The sequence below is a fragment of the Schistocerca cancellata genome, chromosome 9, assembly GCF_023864275.1.
Source record: "Schistocerca cancellata isolate TAMUIC-IGC-003103 chromosome 9, iqSchCanc2.1, whole genome shotgun sequence".
Lineage (NCBI taxonomy): Eukaryota > Metazoa > Arthropoda > Insecta > Orthoptera > Acrididae > Schistocerca > Schistocerca cancellata.
The window spans coordinates 353,322,651-353,335,536 of NC_064634.1; the positions used below are offsets into that span (position 1 = coordinate 353,322,651).

General features: G+C 40.1%; 1 protein-coding gene across 1 annotated transcript in view; it reads left to right on the top strand.

The window, feature by feature from the left end:
- LOC126100986 (myb-binding protein 1A) overlaps positions 1-12,886 on the top strand; it is a 111,171-nt gene that overhangs the window by 70,194 nt on the left and 28,091 nt on the right. Inside the window, exon 15 of the mRNA XM_049911651.1 lies at positions 4,077-4,323. Within this exon, the coding sequence (XP_049767608.1) occupies positions 4,077-4,323 (247 nt within the window). The remainder of the gene's footprint in view (positions 1-4,076; positions 4,324-12,886) is intronic.

The window sequence follows — 12,886 nt, forward strand, 5'->3', positions numbered from 1 at the left end:
GACTGGGTAGTGATTTATGGTCAGAGGACAAAAGGTACAAATCTGGTACAGGACTGTTCAAATCTTCCTTCGGATTAACGAGTGTTGCTGTATAGAAAGAAGTGACAGTAGTTGTGAGCAGACTAGGTTAATGGGAGGCTAAAAAGTAGAACGTGCAACATCAAGGGTTAGTCAGAAAATTGGAAGTAAGAAATTGGTAACCAGACCTGTTGTATCCTGTATTTGCACAAATATAAAATCATGATGCAGCCTATAATAGAAATTTTTTCCCTTATGACTATAAATTGTCAGTTTCAAAATGGTATGTTCACATATCTTGTGGGTTGAAATTAATGCAGTTACTTTTGTAAACCATTAAAGACTTATGAAGAAACAGCAGAAAAAACTTATACCTTGTTCACAAACACAGTAGCTGTTTTTGAGGAAAGAAACCATTGCACCTCTGCTTTTCAGCACCACAAGTACATAATTGTACTCTTTGTTACCCTACATTATTTACTTTAATGCTGTTTGACATATCAGAATAGACTCGTGTTTGGTCTGCATTTCCTGTTATGGGAATGCAAATAAAAAGTTTTACATCAATTTCCATATACATGAAATCTATGAAATCTACGTCCAGTGTCACCTTAAAATTCTATTGCTATTGACATTAGCATTGCTGCAGATTTTTCTTTCATTATAAGTAAAATATTCATGCCCCAACTGAGGATAAAACAGATGAGAAAAAGGAAGAGTTGCATGACCAACTAGAACAAACAAATGAGAATACACCAACTGGAAATATCGGGATAGTGCTGGGAGATTTTAATGGAAAAGCAGGAAAAGAATAATTCTGCATACCAACTATAGGAAGGCACAGTTTGCATGATGAGACCAATGAGAATGGTCAGAGGGTGATCGACTTAGCTATCTCAAAGAACCTGAGAGTAAGTTTGACTTACTTCGAACACAACAGAATACATAAGGGTACATGGTGTTCACTGGATGGAAGAATAATCAACTAGATAAATCACATCTTGGTGGACCAGCGCTATAGCCTTAGAGTCGTGGACGTCAGGTCGTATAGAGGAGCCGACTGTGCGTGAGACGACTTCCTCATTGCGTGCAGGTTTAAACTCATGTTCACCTACATGCATAAGAAGAACGGGACACTAGAACCTGCTTTGAATGTTGAGAAACTACGAGAAAGTGCCATTAAAGAACAATATGCTATGGAAATCAAAAACCGTTTTGAGGTCCTAGAGACCCTGGAACCAAGAGAGAACATGGAGGAAAGGTGGAAAGAAATAAAGTCCACGGTACTAAGTGTAGTGGAGGATATTTTAGGAAGAAAGAAGATAATGAAGAAGAGGAAATGGTTCAACGAGACATGCCAGAAGGCTACAGAAAAGAGAAGGAAGACGAGGGAGAAGTGGCTAGCTGACAGAGAAAATGAGCAGAAAAGGAAACATTTTATCAACATCAGAAGGGAGACAAAGCAAATCCTAAGAGCAGAGAAGAGAATATATCTAACCGGTTTGCTAGAACAAGTTGAGGCAGAGAGCCCAACTTTTTACATTAGAGGTAAGAAAGGCAACTTGATGAATGACAAGGAAAAAACTGTAGAAAGATGGAAAGAATACTTCTCAGAACTGTTGAATCGCTCAGACCAAGATGAGATATTACATGCAAACACTACAGAGGAAAGGAAAGATGAAGAAGAATGGGAAGTTAGTGAAGATGGCAATCAATGGACTCAGAAACAACAAAGCCCCAGGGGAGGACAGAATAACTGCAGAATTAATGAAGGAGGGAGGAGAGAGCTTACACTTAGAGATATGTAAACTGATCCAGATGATATAGGAGAAGGAGACACTGCCAGAAGAATGAAAATTTGCTATAATATGCCCAATATATAAGAAGGGAAGCAAAATGGAATGCGGTAACTAAAGAGGAATCAGCTTGTTGAATGTAACGTATAAGGTGCTGTCCATCATTATCCTCAGATAATTGCAACCATTCATAGAGAACAACATACAGGAGTACAAAGGTGGATTTGACCAAACCAACCGACAGTAGATCACATTTTCACACTAAGACAATTGTTTGAAATACACTGGCAATATGATAAAGATATCTGCAGCCTGTTTGTCGATTTTCAACATGCATATGACAGCATCAACAGGAATAGCCTGTACAGTGCAATGCATGACTTCAGATTCCCTGAGAAACTAGTGAGAATGGTGCAAGCTTGTATGGGAGGGTCAAAGGCAGCAGTAAGTTTCCGAGGAGCCACATCAGAAACATTTGAGATTGAGACAGGCCTCAGACAAGGGGATGCTCTCTCATGTGTTCTGTTCATGTCCTCTTAGAGAAAGTAATAAGAGTATAGGCAACAGGAGTGGGCTGGAGTAGAGATGGACTGTAACTTCAATTGTCTTGCATATGCAGATGACATAGTACTACTGAGTGAATCAAAGCACGAGTTGAAAGAAATGTGCCAGAAAATGGACAATTTGCACAGAAGGTGGGGCTCAAAGTGAATCGAAACAAAACAGAGTTCATGCAATTAGGAAGAAGACAAGGGCAGGAAGAATTTCTTGAGATAGGTGGCAAGAGGTTCAAGAGAGTACACCAGTTCAAATACTTGGGATCTTGGTTTACCACGGACAACAACATAAAAATGGACATCAAGGAGAGAATAGTAGTAGGAATGAAATGCATGCATTTTCTCAGAGAGACACTCGGCTCTAAATCGATCTCAGTGAACACTAAGATAAAAATCTACAATGCAGTGACACACCCAGCAGTAATGTACAGTTCAGAAACATGGAGCATGACTAAGCGAGAAGGGAAAAACTATTAATATTTGAAAGAAGAGTAATGAGCAAGATATGGGGACCAGTATTAGATAACGGACAATGGAGGAGGAGGAGGAGGAGGAAAAACGAGGAAATCTACCTTCTGATGCGACAACCAACAACAAATGCCCCATTGGATGACCAAGGCCGCACTGGATGGACGACCTGGCGAAAGACCTAGCAGCCCTAGGAATTGAAGACACCTGGAGGAATTGGGCCCAAAACAGGAAGGAATGGAGGCAGTTTGTGGAAGCAGAGCGTGGTCTGCAGGGCCTGTGATCACTGAAAATCTGCCTATCTAGCTGCTATCTATAAGTAAAAGATATCCTAATGGCTGTTTTTTGACTAGCTGCACACAGTATAACACTATACATTGCTTCATTCTGGAGAAAAAATAGTTATGTTTGTTTGCATAGTGCATAGCTGATGGCTTGAAGTTGCTCAATTGTTATGTAGGGTTGCCAACATAATTCAGTGTCTGTATCTTCTACATAGTAGTGATACTTAATAATCTATGGTAAATTTAGTAGTGTGGCCTATATTTGAGATATATTTTTTACTTTAAACTTGTGATAAAAGTTCAGGTGCAACCAATTTTGGCCATGCGGCCTTCATTTGCTCAAACATGATAAAATGAAAAATTCAGACCCTTGTGAAATTTGGCACTTTTCATCTACATCACTTGAATGGTGTACCAAAGAGTTTCTTAGGAAATAATTTTGTTTCTTAGGAAATAACATTTATCAGAAGATATTCGCATATTCTCAAATTCAAATAGGATAGACAGATCTTTTTTAAACACATTGTAGCATATGTGAAACTCACATGTAGTAGTGATGATACCAATAAATGCAGTATTAAATGTCAGTCTCACAATAATGTGTAACCGCTTGATACAGTTAGAAGCCCAAGAGGTTTTTATTCAGCCATATTACTGTGGGAAAATGTATTCATACATTTCAAACGGAGCTATTGTCAATAAGCGGAGGAAAAATCACAGCTACCATCCTTTCCCCATGTTCTGTTTCTGTAAATTTGCTTGGACATATGCCATAAGTTCATCAGAGAAATTAAATAAAGAGGTTGTATTGTCTTGTTTTAGTCTCTGCATGGACGTGTTTTGAGTTAGTAATGTTTCCACTTTCGCTGATTTGTTTTTGTAACTCCAGATTTTTGTGTGCGTGTTACACTTAGGAAACAAATTTTGTTTAACTTAAACTCCTTGATTTTCAGGGACTGTTTGCTGCAAGTTAACTTATTTGATTCGGCCTTGAAAATATTCTGGGAAGGGAACTGGACATTGGTACCATTTCTTGTGTCTGCTGCATTCAGTCCTGAAGTGCGTCCTTTTAGAAGGAATCAAGCAATAGACTTGTTGATGGCATTTTACAAAAATCACAGGCTTCTTTCAGCAGCCAGTGAACACCAAATGAAAATACTAGCAGAAATAGAAAAATCTATATCAGAAAACTCTATTAAGGTAAGTAGAAATATTATTTGAATTGAAGAGCAAATTTGAAATTTACTAGCTTTCTGTTATGTCCACATATACTGCAAAAATTAGACCTTATAGTACCGAGCGAGGTGGCGCAGTGGTTAGCACACTGGACTCGCATTCGGGAGGACGACGGTTCAATCCCGTCTCCGGCCATCCTGATTTAGGTTTTCCGTGATTTCCCTAAATCGCTTCAGGCAAATGCCGGGATGGTTCCTGCGAAAGGGCACGGCCGATTTCCTTCCCCATCCTTTCCTCACCCGAGCTTGCGCTCCGTCTCTAATGACCTCGTTGTCGATGGGACGTTAAACACTAATCTCCTCCTCCTCCTTAGACCTTATAGTCTTTCTCAATACTTTAATGAGGCATAGATGAAACAACATTTCATACTTTTGACATTTATTGTTTGTCACTGAAATGCTATTTCCTGTTGACATTAGCATTGGTGCAGATTTTTCTTTTGTTGTAAGTAAAAGATATCCTAATTGCTGTTTTTTGACTAGTTGAAAACAGTATGGCACTGCCCGTTGTTTCATTCCGGAGAAAAAATAGTTATTAAACCAGTCACCCTAGTTGCCCCATAGTTGCTGGTTTCAAAGCACCCTCCGAACATGTATCTCCCTTGGTTGATCAGCATCTGCAGCCTATAATACAAAGACTCTTCTACTATATCAAAGACACCAGTCGTTCCTTAGACTGTCTAAAATCTGTGCCCGTCCCACTCCCACCATACAACTTGCTTTTTGTCATTGATGCCACCTCCCTCTGTATTAAAATCCCCTGTGTATATGGCATGCCTGCTGCTGAACATCACCTCGACCAGTACTCTCATGATTCCAACCCTGTCATTTTCGTGCTCATCTTACACAACTGAATACTTTAACTTTCAGAGGCAGACACACAAACAGATCAGGGTCTTGGTCATAGAAACCAGGATGGCTCCTTTCTGTGCCAGCCTTTACACGGGTCCATAAGCCTTAAGCCTCTAATGTGGTTTAAATACATTGATGACATGCATGCCATATGGACTCAAGGTGAGATTGACGCATTACATTTTGGAATCTGTAAATACATTCTCCCATTGCTAAGTTCCACATGGTTCTATTCAGAATTCATGGCAGTTCCCTTGATGTTGACCTCATGCTCACTGATGGTCAGCTAAATACTTCTTTTCACATGAAACCTGCAAACAAACAATTACACTTACATTTTGACAGTTGCCATGCTTCCATCTCGGACATTCCCTCCCATGCAGCTTTAGTATCAGGCGAAAAATTATTTGTTCAGATGAAGACTCTTTACTGCAATACACCACTATTCTCACCTCAGCCTTGCACTAGACATACTTATCTCACCAGCCTAGTTCAAAAACAGATTTCCTGGTCCATCACCGACTTCCTAAAATCATACCCTGAAATGAGCTCCATTTTGTCAGATCGTGTACTCGTTCTGCACCCATTTCCATACTCTGTTGTGCCTGCCTCTGTGACTGTCCCTGCTGTAAGATTTGCCATATGCACTCTCCCACCACCGCCACCTATAACAGTCACTTAACTGGCTAAACATATACCATCAAAGGAACAACATGTCATATAACAGCTGTTATGTGAACACTTTATGGCCTTTTACATTGGTTTGACTAACAGTAAATTAGCATTTAGAATGAATGGATTTAGACAGGCAGTTTATAGTGGCAATGCATGATATCCCGTTGCAGAGTATGCTCTACAACATGACAATTGTGACCTCATTGCCTGTTTCACCCATCTGCCATTGTTAACACCACCCCCCTCCCCCCTTCAACACCAGTTTGTCAGAAATCCACAGGTGGGAACTGGCATTGCACCATGTGCTGAGTTCTTGCCACCCACCTTGTTTAAATCGTGTTTATTTCTTTGGGCTCAAAATTTCTCCTCAGTAACTATTCCTTTTCTACAGTCCATTTTGGTTTTCTTTATCATGTCATCCACTCATAAAGAAAAGCTCAAATTAATTCTTGCACAATATTTTGTCAGCAATTACAGTTTTCCTTATTACCCTGTCTTCCACCTTCAAGGTACCTGGTTTTTAAATCTTGCCCAATGCAGCCCCCAATAAATCTGTCTTTCCTTCTTATCCTGTCCAGTTAGTCTCCCCTGGATTCTGGGGGACTTTTCCATTAACTTTCCCCATTTCCTAAATCTCACTAGTTCATTTCTTTTATCCCTCTTCCTTTTCCTTCAACCCTTCCACCAGAAGAAGGGGCCACTGGCTCTGAAAGCTTCTGCATTTCTATAACTGTTATGTGTGTTTTCTCTTGTTGCTGCTTGGCAAATAGGTTTTCTTTATCTATCCAATTATATAACAATAAAATGTGTGTTTTTCCTGTCTCACTTCCTTTCTTTCAAGATTGCAGTTCACTGTTGCAAATTTTTCTTTTTCCACAATTAGATCAGGTTACAGTAGGTGTGTCTTCACATATCTCTCTCTCTCTCTCTCTCTCTCTCTCTCTCTCTCTCTCTCTCACACACACACACACACACACACACACACACACACACACACACACACACACACACACACAGAGAGAGAGAGAGAGAGAGAGAGAGAGAGAGAGAGAGAGAGTGTTTTGACCCGTTAAAGACATTTGCGATCTGTTTTTGCTTAGACAAACTGTGACACAAGGCTCATGAAACAAACAGCAATGCATTGTTGCAGTTTCATTAACAATCAAATTTAATTTTTTTAGTGGTATTGTGTTTTTTGCCATCTGAGTAGCAGACCTGATCTGACAAATTGGCATATTTGTCAGTGGCAAAATTATTAGTGTATGTGGGATAAATTTATTATTTTGAATGAAAATTAAATTATTTCTTCCATTTGTTTTACATGTGTTACATCGTTTGCGCAGCACCAGTGAGTCATACATTGAAATAATTCATGAAATAAATGAAATCAAACATTCTGAACAAAAACACTGAAGACATTATATTGTGCTCTCATATTTCTGTTCCTAAATTTTCTAGGGAGTACATTCAAAGTGAGAACTATTTGCATCATGACACTTCGCACAACACTGCAACCATTGAAGAACTCACAGCTCTCAGCATATGTGGAGTAATTGCTTAATGCAGCAGTAATTCATTCTTTCATGTCCTCCACAGTCATTAGGCCTAACAAGCTGACACAGTGCTTAGCACACGACTTGCGTTTGGGAGGACATAGATTCAAATCCTCATTGGGCTGGTTTTCCGTGATCTCCGTAAATTGCTCCAGGAAAATGCCAGGATGATTTCCCTGAAAGAGGCGCAAGTAAGTTCCTTCCCCATCCTTTCATAATCCGAACTTGTGCTCTGACTCTAATGACCACACAGTCAACAGGATATTAAACTCTAATACTTTCTTCCTCAGCATTTGGGATCTCCTTGTAGGCCACATTCTTTACATGAGGCTGGATGTAGTAGGTCAGTCAGAAAATCATGCTGGATATCTCTGAATAGGACTGCCTCATCACACCCTCTAGCTTGGAAATAAGCAGTCTAAAGAATCTCTTGCTACTGAAAGAATTACGGGCAGGGCATCAATCATGTTGGATCATCATCATTTGATGAGCTCTCGAGGGCACATTTTCTAACAGCGACAAAGTGTTTATCAAAGAATGTTTGTTTGTTTTCCCCGTTCAATGTACCATCAATAAAATAAGGACTGATCATGTGCTGTCTTATTATGCCATATCACACATTCACATTCTGCCGTCTTGATTAAACTTTGACAAAGCCAGTGTGTTTCCTGTTGACCTGTAATTAGTGCTTCTAAAATTTACCTTTTCTTCTTTTGTGTCAACCAGTCAAGAATACTTATTGTCTTACTGGACAACCAGCTAACAGTATTCAAAATCAGATTTGAAAATCACTGACATGTAACGCTTGCTGTAGGGAAATACAGAGTATTAATATCTATGAAGTATACACAGAATGTTTCTTCGGCTGATGCCAACCTCTCTTTATATTTGATGGAAATTGATATGTAGATTTATTGGAAGAAGTGCTTCTTTAGCAGTTTCGTTGGTAGCAGTATTCCCTCAGATGTACAAATGCCTGAAATAGAACTCAATTCTGTCATACAACAGAAAAACTGTGCAGCTCCTGAAAAATTCTAGTATGTTGGAGGATGTCATCAAAAATCTCAGAGCACGGCTCATAGACCTCCCAGGCTGTACAGATTACCTAAAAGTCCACAAGGAATGGTATTCCATCGAGGCCAGTTGTTAGCGCCTTTGGTTTTTCGAACTACCAGCTGGTCAAGTATTTAAATAAGTCAATGACTCGGATAGTTGGCCGTTGTGGACATAACATTAAAAACTCTCACATGTTCATTGAGAAAATTAAACAGATTAGCATTGGCCCAAATAATACAGGTCTATTACAAATGATTGAAGCGATTTCATAAATTCACTGTAGCTCCATTCATTGACATATGGTCATGACACACTACAGATACGTAGAAAAACTCATAAAGTTTTGTTCGGCTGAAGCCGCACTTCAGGTTTCTGCCACCAGAGCACTCGAGAGCACAGTGAGACAAAATGGCGACAGGAGCCGAGAAAGCGTATGTCGTGCTTGAAATGCACTCACATCAGTCAGTCATAACAGTGCAACGACACTTCAGGACGAAGTTCAACAAAGATCCACCAACTGCTAACTCCATTCGGCGATGGTATGCGCAGTTTAAAGCTTCTGGATGCCTCTGTAAGGGGAAATCAACGGGTCGGCCTGCAGTGAGCGAAGAAACGGTTGAACGCGTGCGGGCAAGTTTCACGCGTAGCCCGCGGAAGTCGACGATTAAAGCAAGCAGGGAGCTAAACGTACCCCAGCCGACGGTTTGGAAAATCTTACGGAAAAGACTAAAACAGAAGCCTTACCGTTTACAATTGCTACAAGCCCTGACACCTGATGACAAAGTCAAACGCTATGAATTTTCGGCGCGGTTGCAACAGCTCATGGAAGAGGATGCGTTCAGTGCAAAACTTGTTTTCAGTGATGAAGCAACATTTTTTCTTAATGGTGAAGTGAACAGACACAATGTGCGAATCTGGGCGGTAGAGAATCCTCACGCATTCGTGTAGCAAATTCGCAATTCACCAAAAGTTAACGTGTTTTGTGCAATCTCATGGTTTAAAGTTTACGGCCCCTTTTTCTTCTGCGAAAAAAACTTTACAGGACACGAATATCTGGACATACTGGAAAATTGGCTCATGCCACAACTGGAGACCGACAGCGCCTACTTCATCTTTCAACAGGATGGTGCTCCACCGCACTTCCATCATGATGTTCGGCATTTCTTAAACAGGAGATTGGAAAACCGATGGATCGGTCGTGGTGGAGATCATGATCAGCAATTCATGTCATGACCTCCACGCTCTCTTGACTTAACCCCATGCGATTTCTTTCTGTGGGGTTATGTGAAAGATTCAGTGTTTAAACCTCCTCTACCAAGAAATGTGCCAGACTGCGAGCTCGCATCAACGATGCTTTCGAACTCATTGATGGGGACATGCTGCGCCGAGTGTGGGAGGAACTTGATTATTGGTTTGATGTCTGCCGAATCATTAAAGGGGCACATATCGAACATTTGTGAATGCCTAAAAAAACTTTTTGAGTTTTTGTATGTGTGTGCAAAGCATTGTGAAAATATCTCAAATAATAAAGTTATTGTAGAGCTGTGAAATCGCTTCAATCATTTGTAATATCCCTGTATTTTAGTCAGCCTGGATGTGGTTTCATTATTTACAAAACTTCCTGTGTAGAACACATTGAAACTGTTGGCAGAGCATTTTCCTCCTGAAACAATGAAGTTGTTCCGACATGTTACGACAACCACCTACTAATTATGGAGCAGTAAATTTTATGAAATGGTGGACGGAATAGCTATGGGTCTTCTGTTTTCTTCAGCAGTGGCCACCTTTTTGTGGAACATTTTGAGGAACATGCATTAAATTCAGCTCATCTTCATCAATCATTTTATTGTTGATGACATATTTATGGTCTGGCTTCATGGCGTAGAAACTCTCAGCACTTCCAGGAACATACGAATAGCATGCACCCAAACATCCAGTTCACCATCAAGACAGAGAAAGAGGGAAGGCTGACGTTTTTAGATGTTCTGATACAAAGAGTTGGATGGACATTTTGGCCACTCAGTGTACCACAAGCTAACCCTCACTTGATATATATCTGAGTGCACAGTCCAGAAGAGAGTGGCTTTAAATACAGTAGTATACAGAGCAAAACTGTTCCTAATGAAGACATTTGAATTCTGAAGTCAATCACCTGAAGTATGTGTTCCTAAAGAATGGCTGTGGCTCACGTGATATTATATCAGCATTCTTCAAGAAAAGGAAACGTGAACGTGTTGAACACTCGCATGACGAATCACCGATTACATCCTTCCCTTCTGTGGCTTTATATCCAGTAAAATAGGCAGAGCCCTGGGAAGAAGAGTTATCAGATCTATTTTCCGACCTCCTTAGAAGACAAAGCAGATGTTATGTCCTGTTAAGGACAGTCTTGGACTCAGGATTCTTAGAATTTACAACATCCCTTGTAAATATGGCTGTGCTGAATATCAGTGGCATATTAAAAATTGTGAACTGGAGAAATCTGCAGTTGCTGAGCACAGTCTCACAAACAAACATAAAATAATGTTTGTCAAAACAAATTTTGTCCCAGGCTCCCACATACTGCGACTCTTTAATTAAAGAGGTTGCAGAAATTTGTGAGAAAACCAGCACATATAATTTTAGCAGTGTGTGGGAATGATCTCTCAGTGCAGAGAAGAGCCCTGTATGTCCATCACAATATTTATGCTATGGTGGAAGCAGTGGCACCACCAATGCAGGCATTGACATCATATGCAACAGCGTGTCATGACTATCGACCACTGAGAAGCTGTCTTTGGACTATGTAAGGCCACTGTAACGATTTTGGCTGTGAGTTGCTCCTGACTATGGTGATGGTGGAAATCCTCGAAGTTCGAGGTTTCGCCCTGAACTGACACAGCAAGAAGTCCGATAATGTTTATATAACAGTGCCATCATAAAAACTCCGTACTCATACTCTTTCATATGCATTTTCATGGCACAGGAGTTGCAGTCTTACTAAGTTGCTGGTATTAGGAAGGTTGGTTGAGTTGGACAGTATCTACCTGGAAATCATTCTGTGTACAGTTCAACTCTTGATGAGTTTTGATGATATCCATCATGAATCAATTACTTCACTAGTAAATGGCACTCGATTCCTAAAAATGATCTATGCATTACTAGTTGTTTATGTGGATGTTTTCAAGCAACACACTGTAAATGAATTATCGTGTTCCTTGTAATAAACCTGATACATGTAGACAATGGTTCCACTGCATATCAGTTAACTTTTCCAAATAGTGACTCACAACTGATGGTATAATCTTGTCTTGACAGTGCAGGTTTCAGTTAAGAGTATTATAAAAATAACATTAAGGGTATTACAAAAATAACATCTCTTGTCTCGGCAGTTCAAGTTCTTGGAGAATGGTGGAAAACTTCTAGGTGACATACCATTCAGCAGCTGTAACAACAACACACAAATCCCTATATTCAGTGTGTTTTTATTTGATGACTTCTTGTTAATCTACTGAATAGTTAAATCAGTTAATGTGTGTCATTGATATCTGCTATTCTGGCAGATACCGTATTTACTCGAATCTAAGCCGCACTCGAATCTAAGCCGCACCTGAAATATGAGACTCGAAATAAGGGGGGAAAAAAATTCCCAAATCTAAGCCGCACCTGAAATTTGAGACTCGAAATTCAAGGGGAGAGAAAAGTTTTAGGCCGCACCTCCAAATCGAAACAAAGTTGGTCCATTGTAATATGAGACACAATTTAGGTCGAATGAATGACGATACAGCTACAGTAGTTTGGTTCGAGTCGAAAGCTTAGCAGTTAAGCTTTACCAGGTAGCCATTGCTATGCGTCAGGCGCTCCATCCGTATTTATACGGATACCCTTCCTTTTTCACGTGCTTCGTCTGGTTTGAATCGATTGCTTATTTTGCTTTGATCTGATAAGTGCCGTTTTCAATGTTATAGGTGTTTACGTCAGTCACTCTAAGCTGAAAATGCATTACTATACTGTGTCATGCATTGTTTGTCGCATTCTGACAGTGCGTGTTTACGGCCTGTCGCTGCTCGCGGCATGGCTTGCTTTTGTGCGCGCTACCGCCACCTACAATTAAAAAAAGAGAGGAATCGTCACATTAGCGAAACAATGCCAAGACACTGGTATTTGTTGTTGCTTACACTGCTGCTTTCTTTGATAATGATCAACAAGAACCAAATAATAGACTGCGTATGATATAACATGTTCTGAACGAGAGTTTGGCGAAAATTTTTCTCCGTTTGAAAATCTTTGCGGCCGCTTCTTTAGTACATCAAATTCTGCACAGAAATTAGTCATCTTAGATTTAAAAATCTAGTCAGTTGCCGTGCTTCATTTCTGACTGTATCACTATTAGGCATAAGAGTAATACGAATA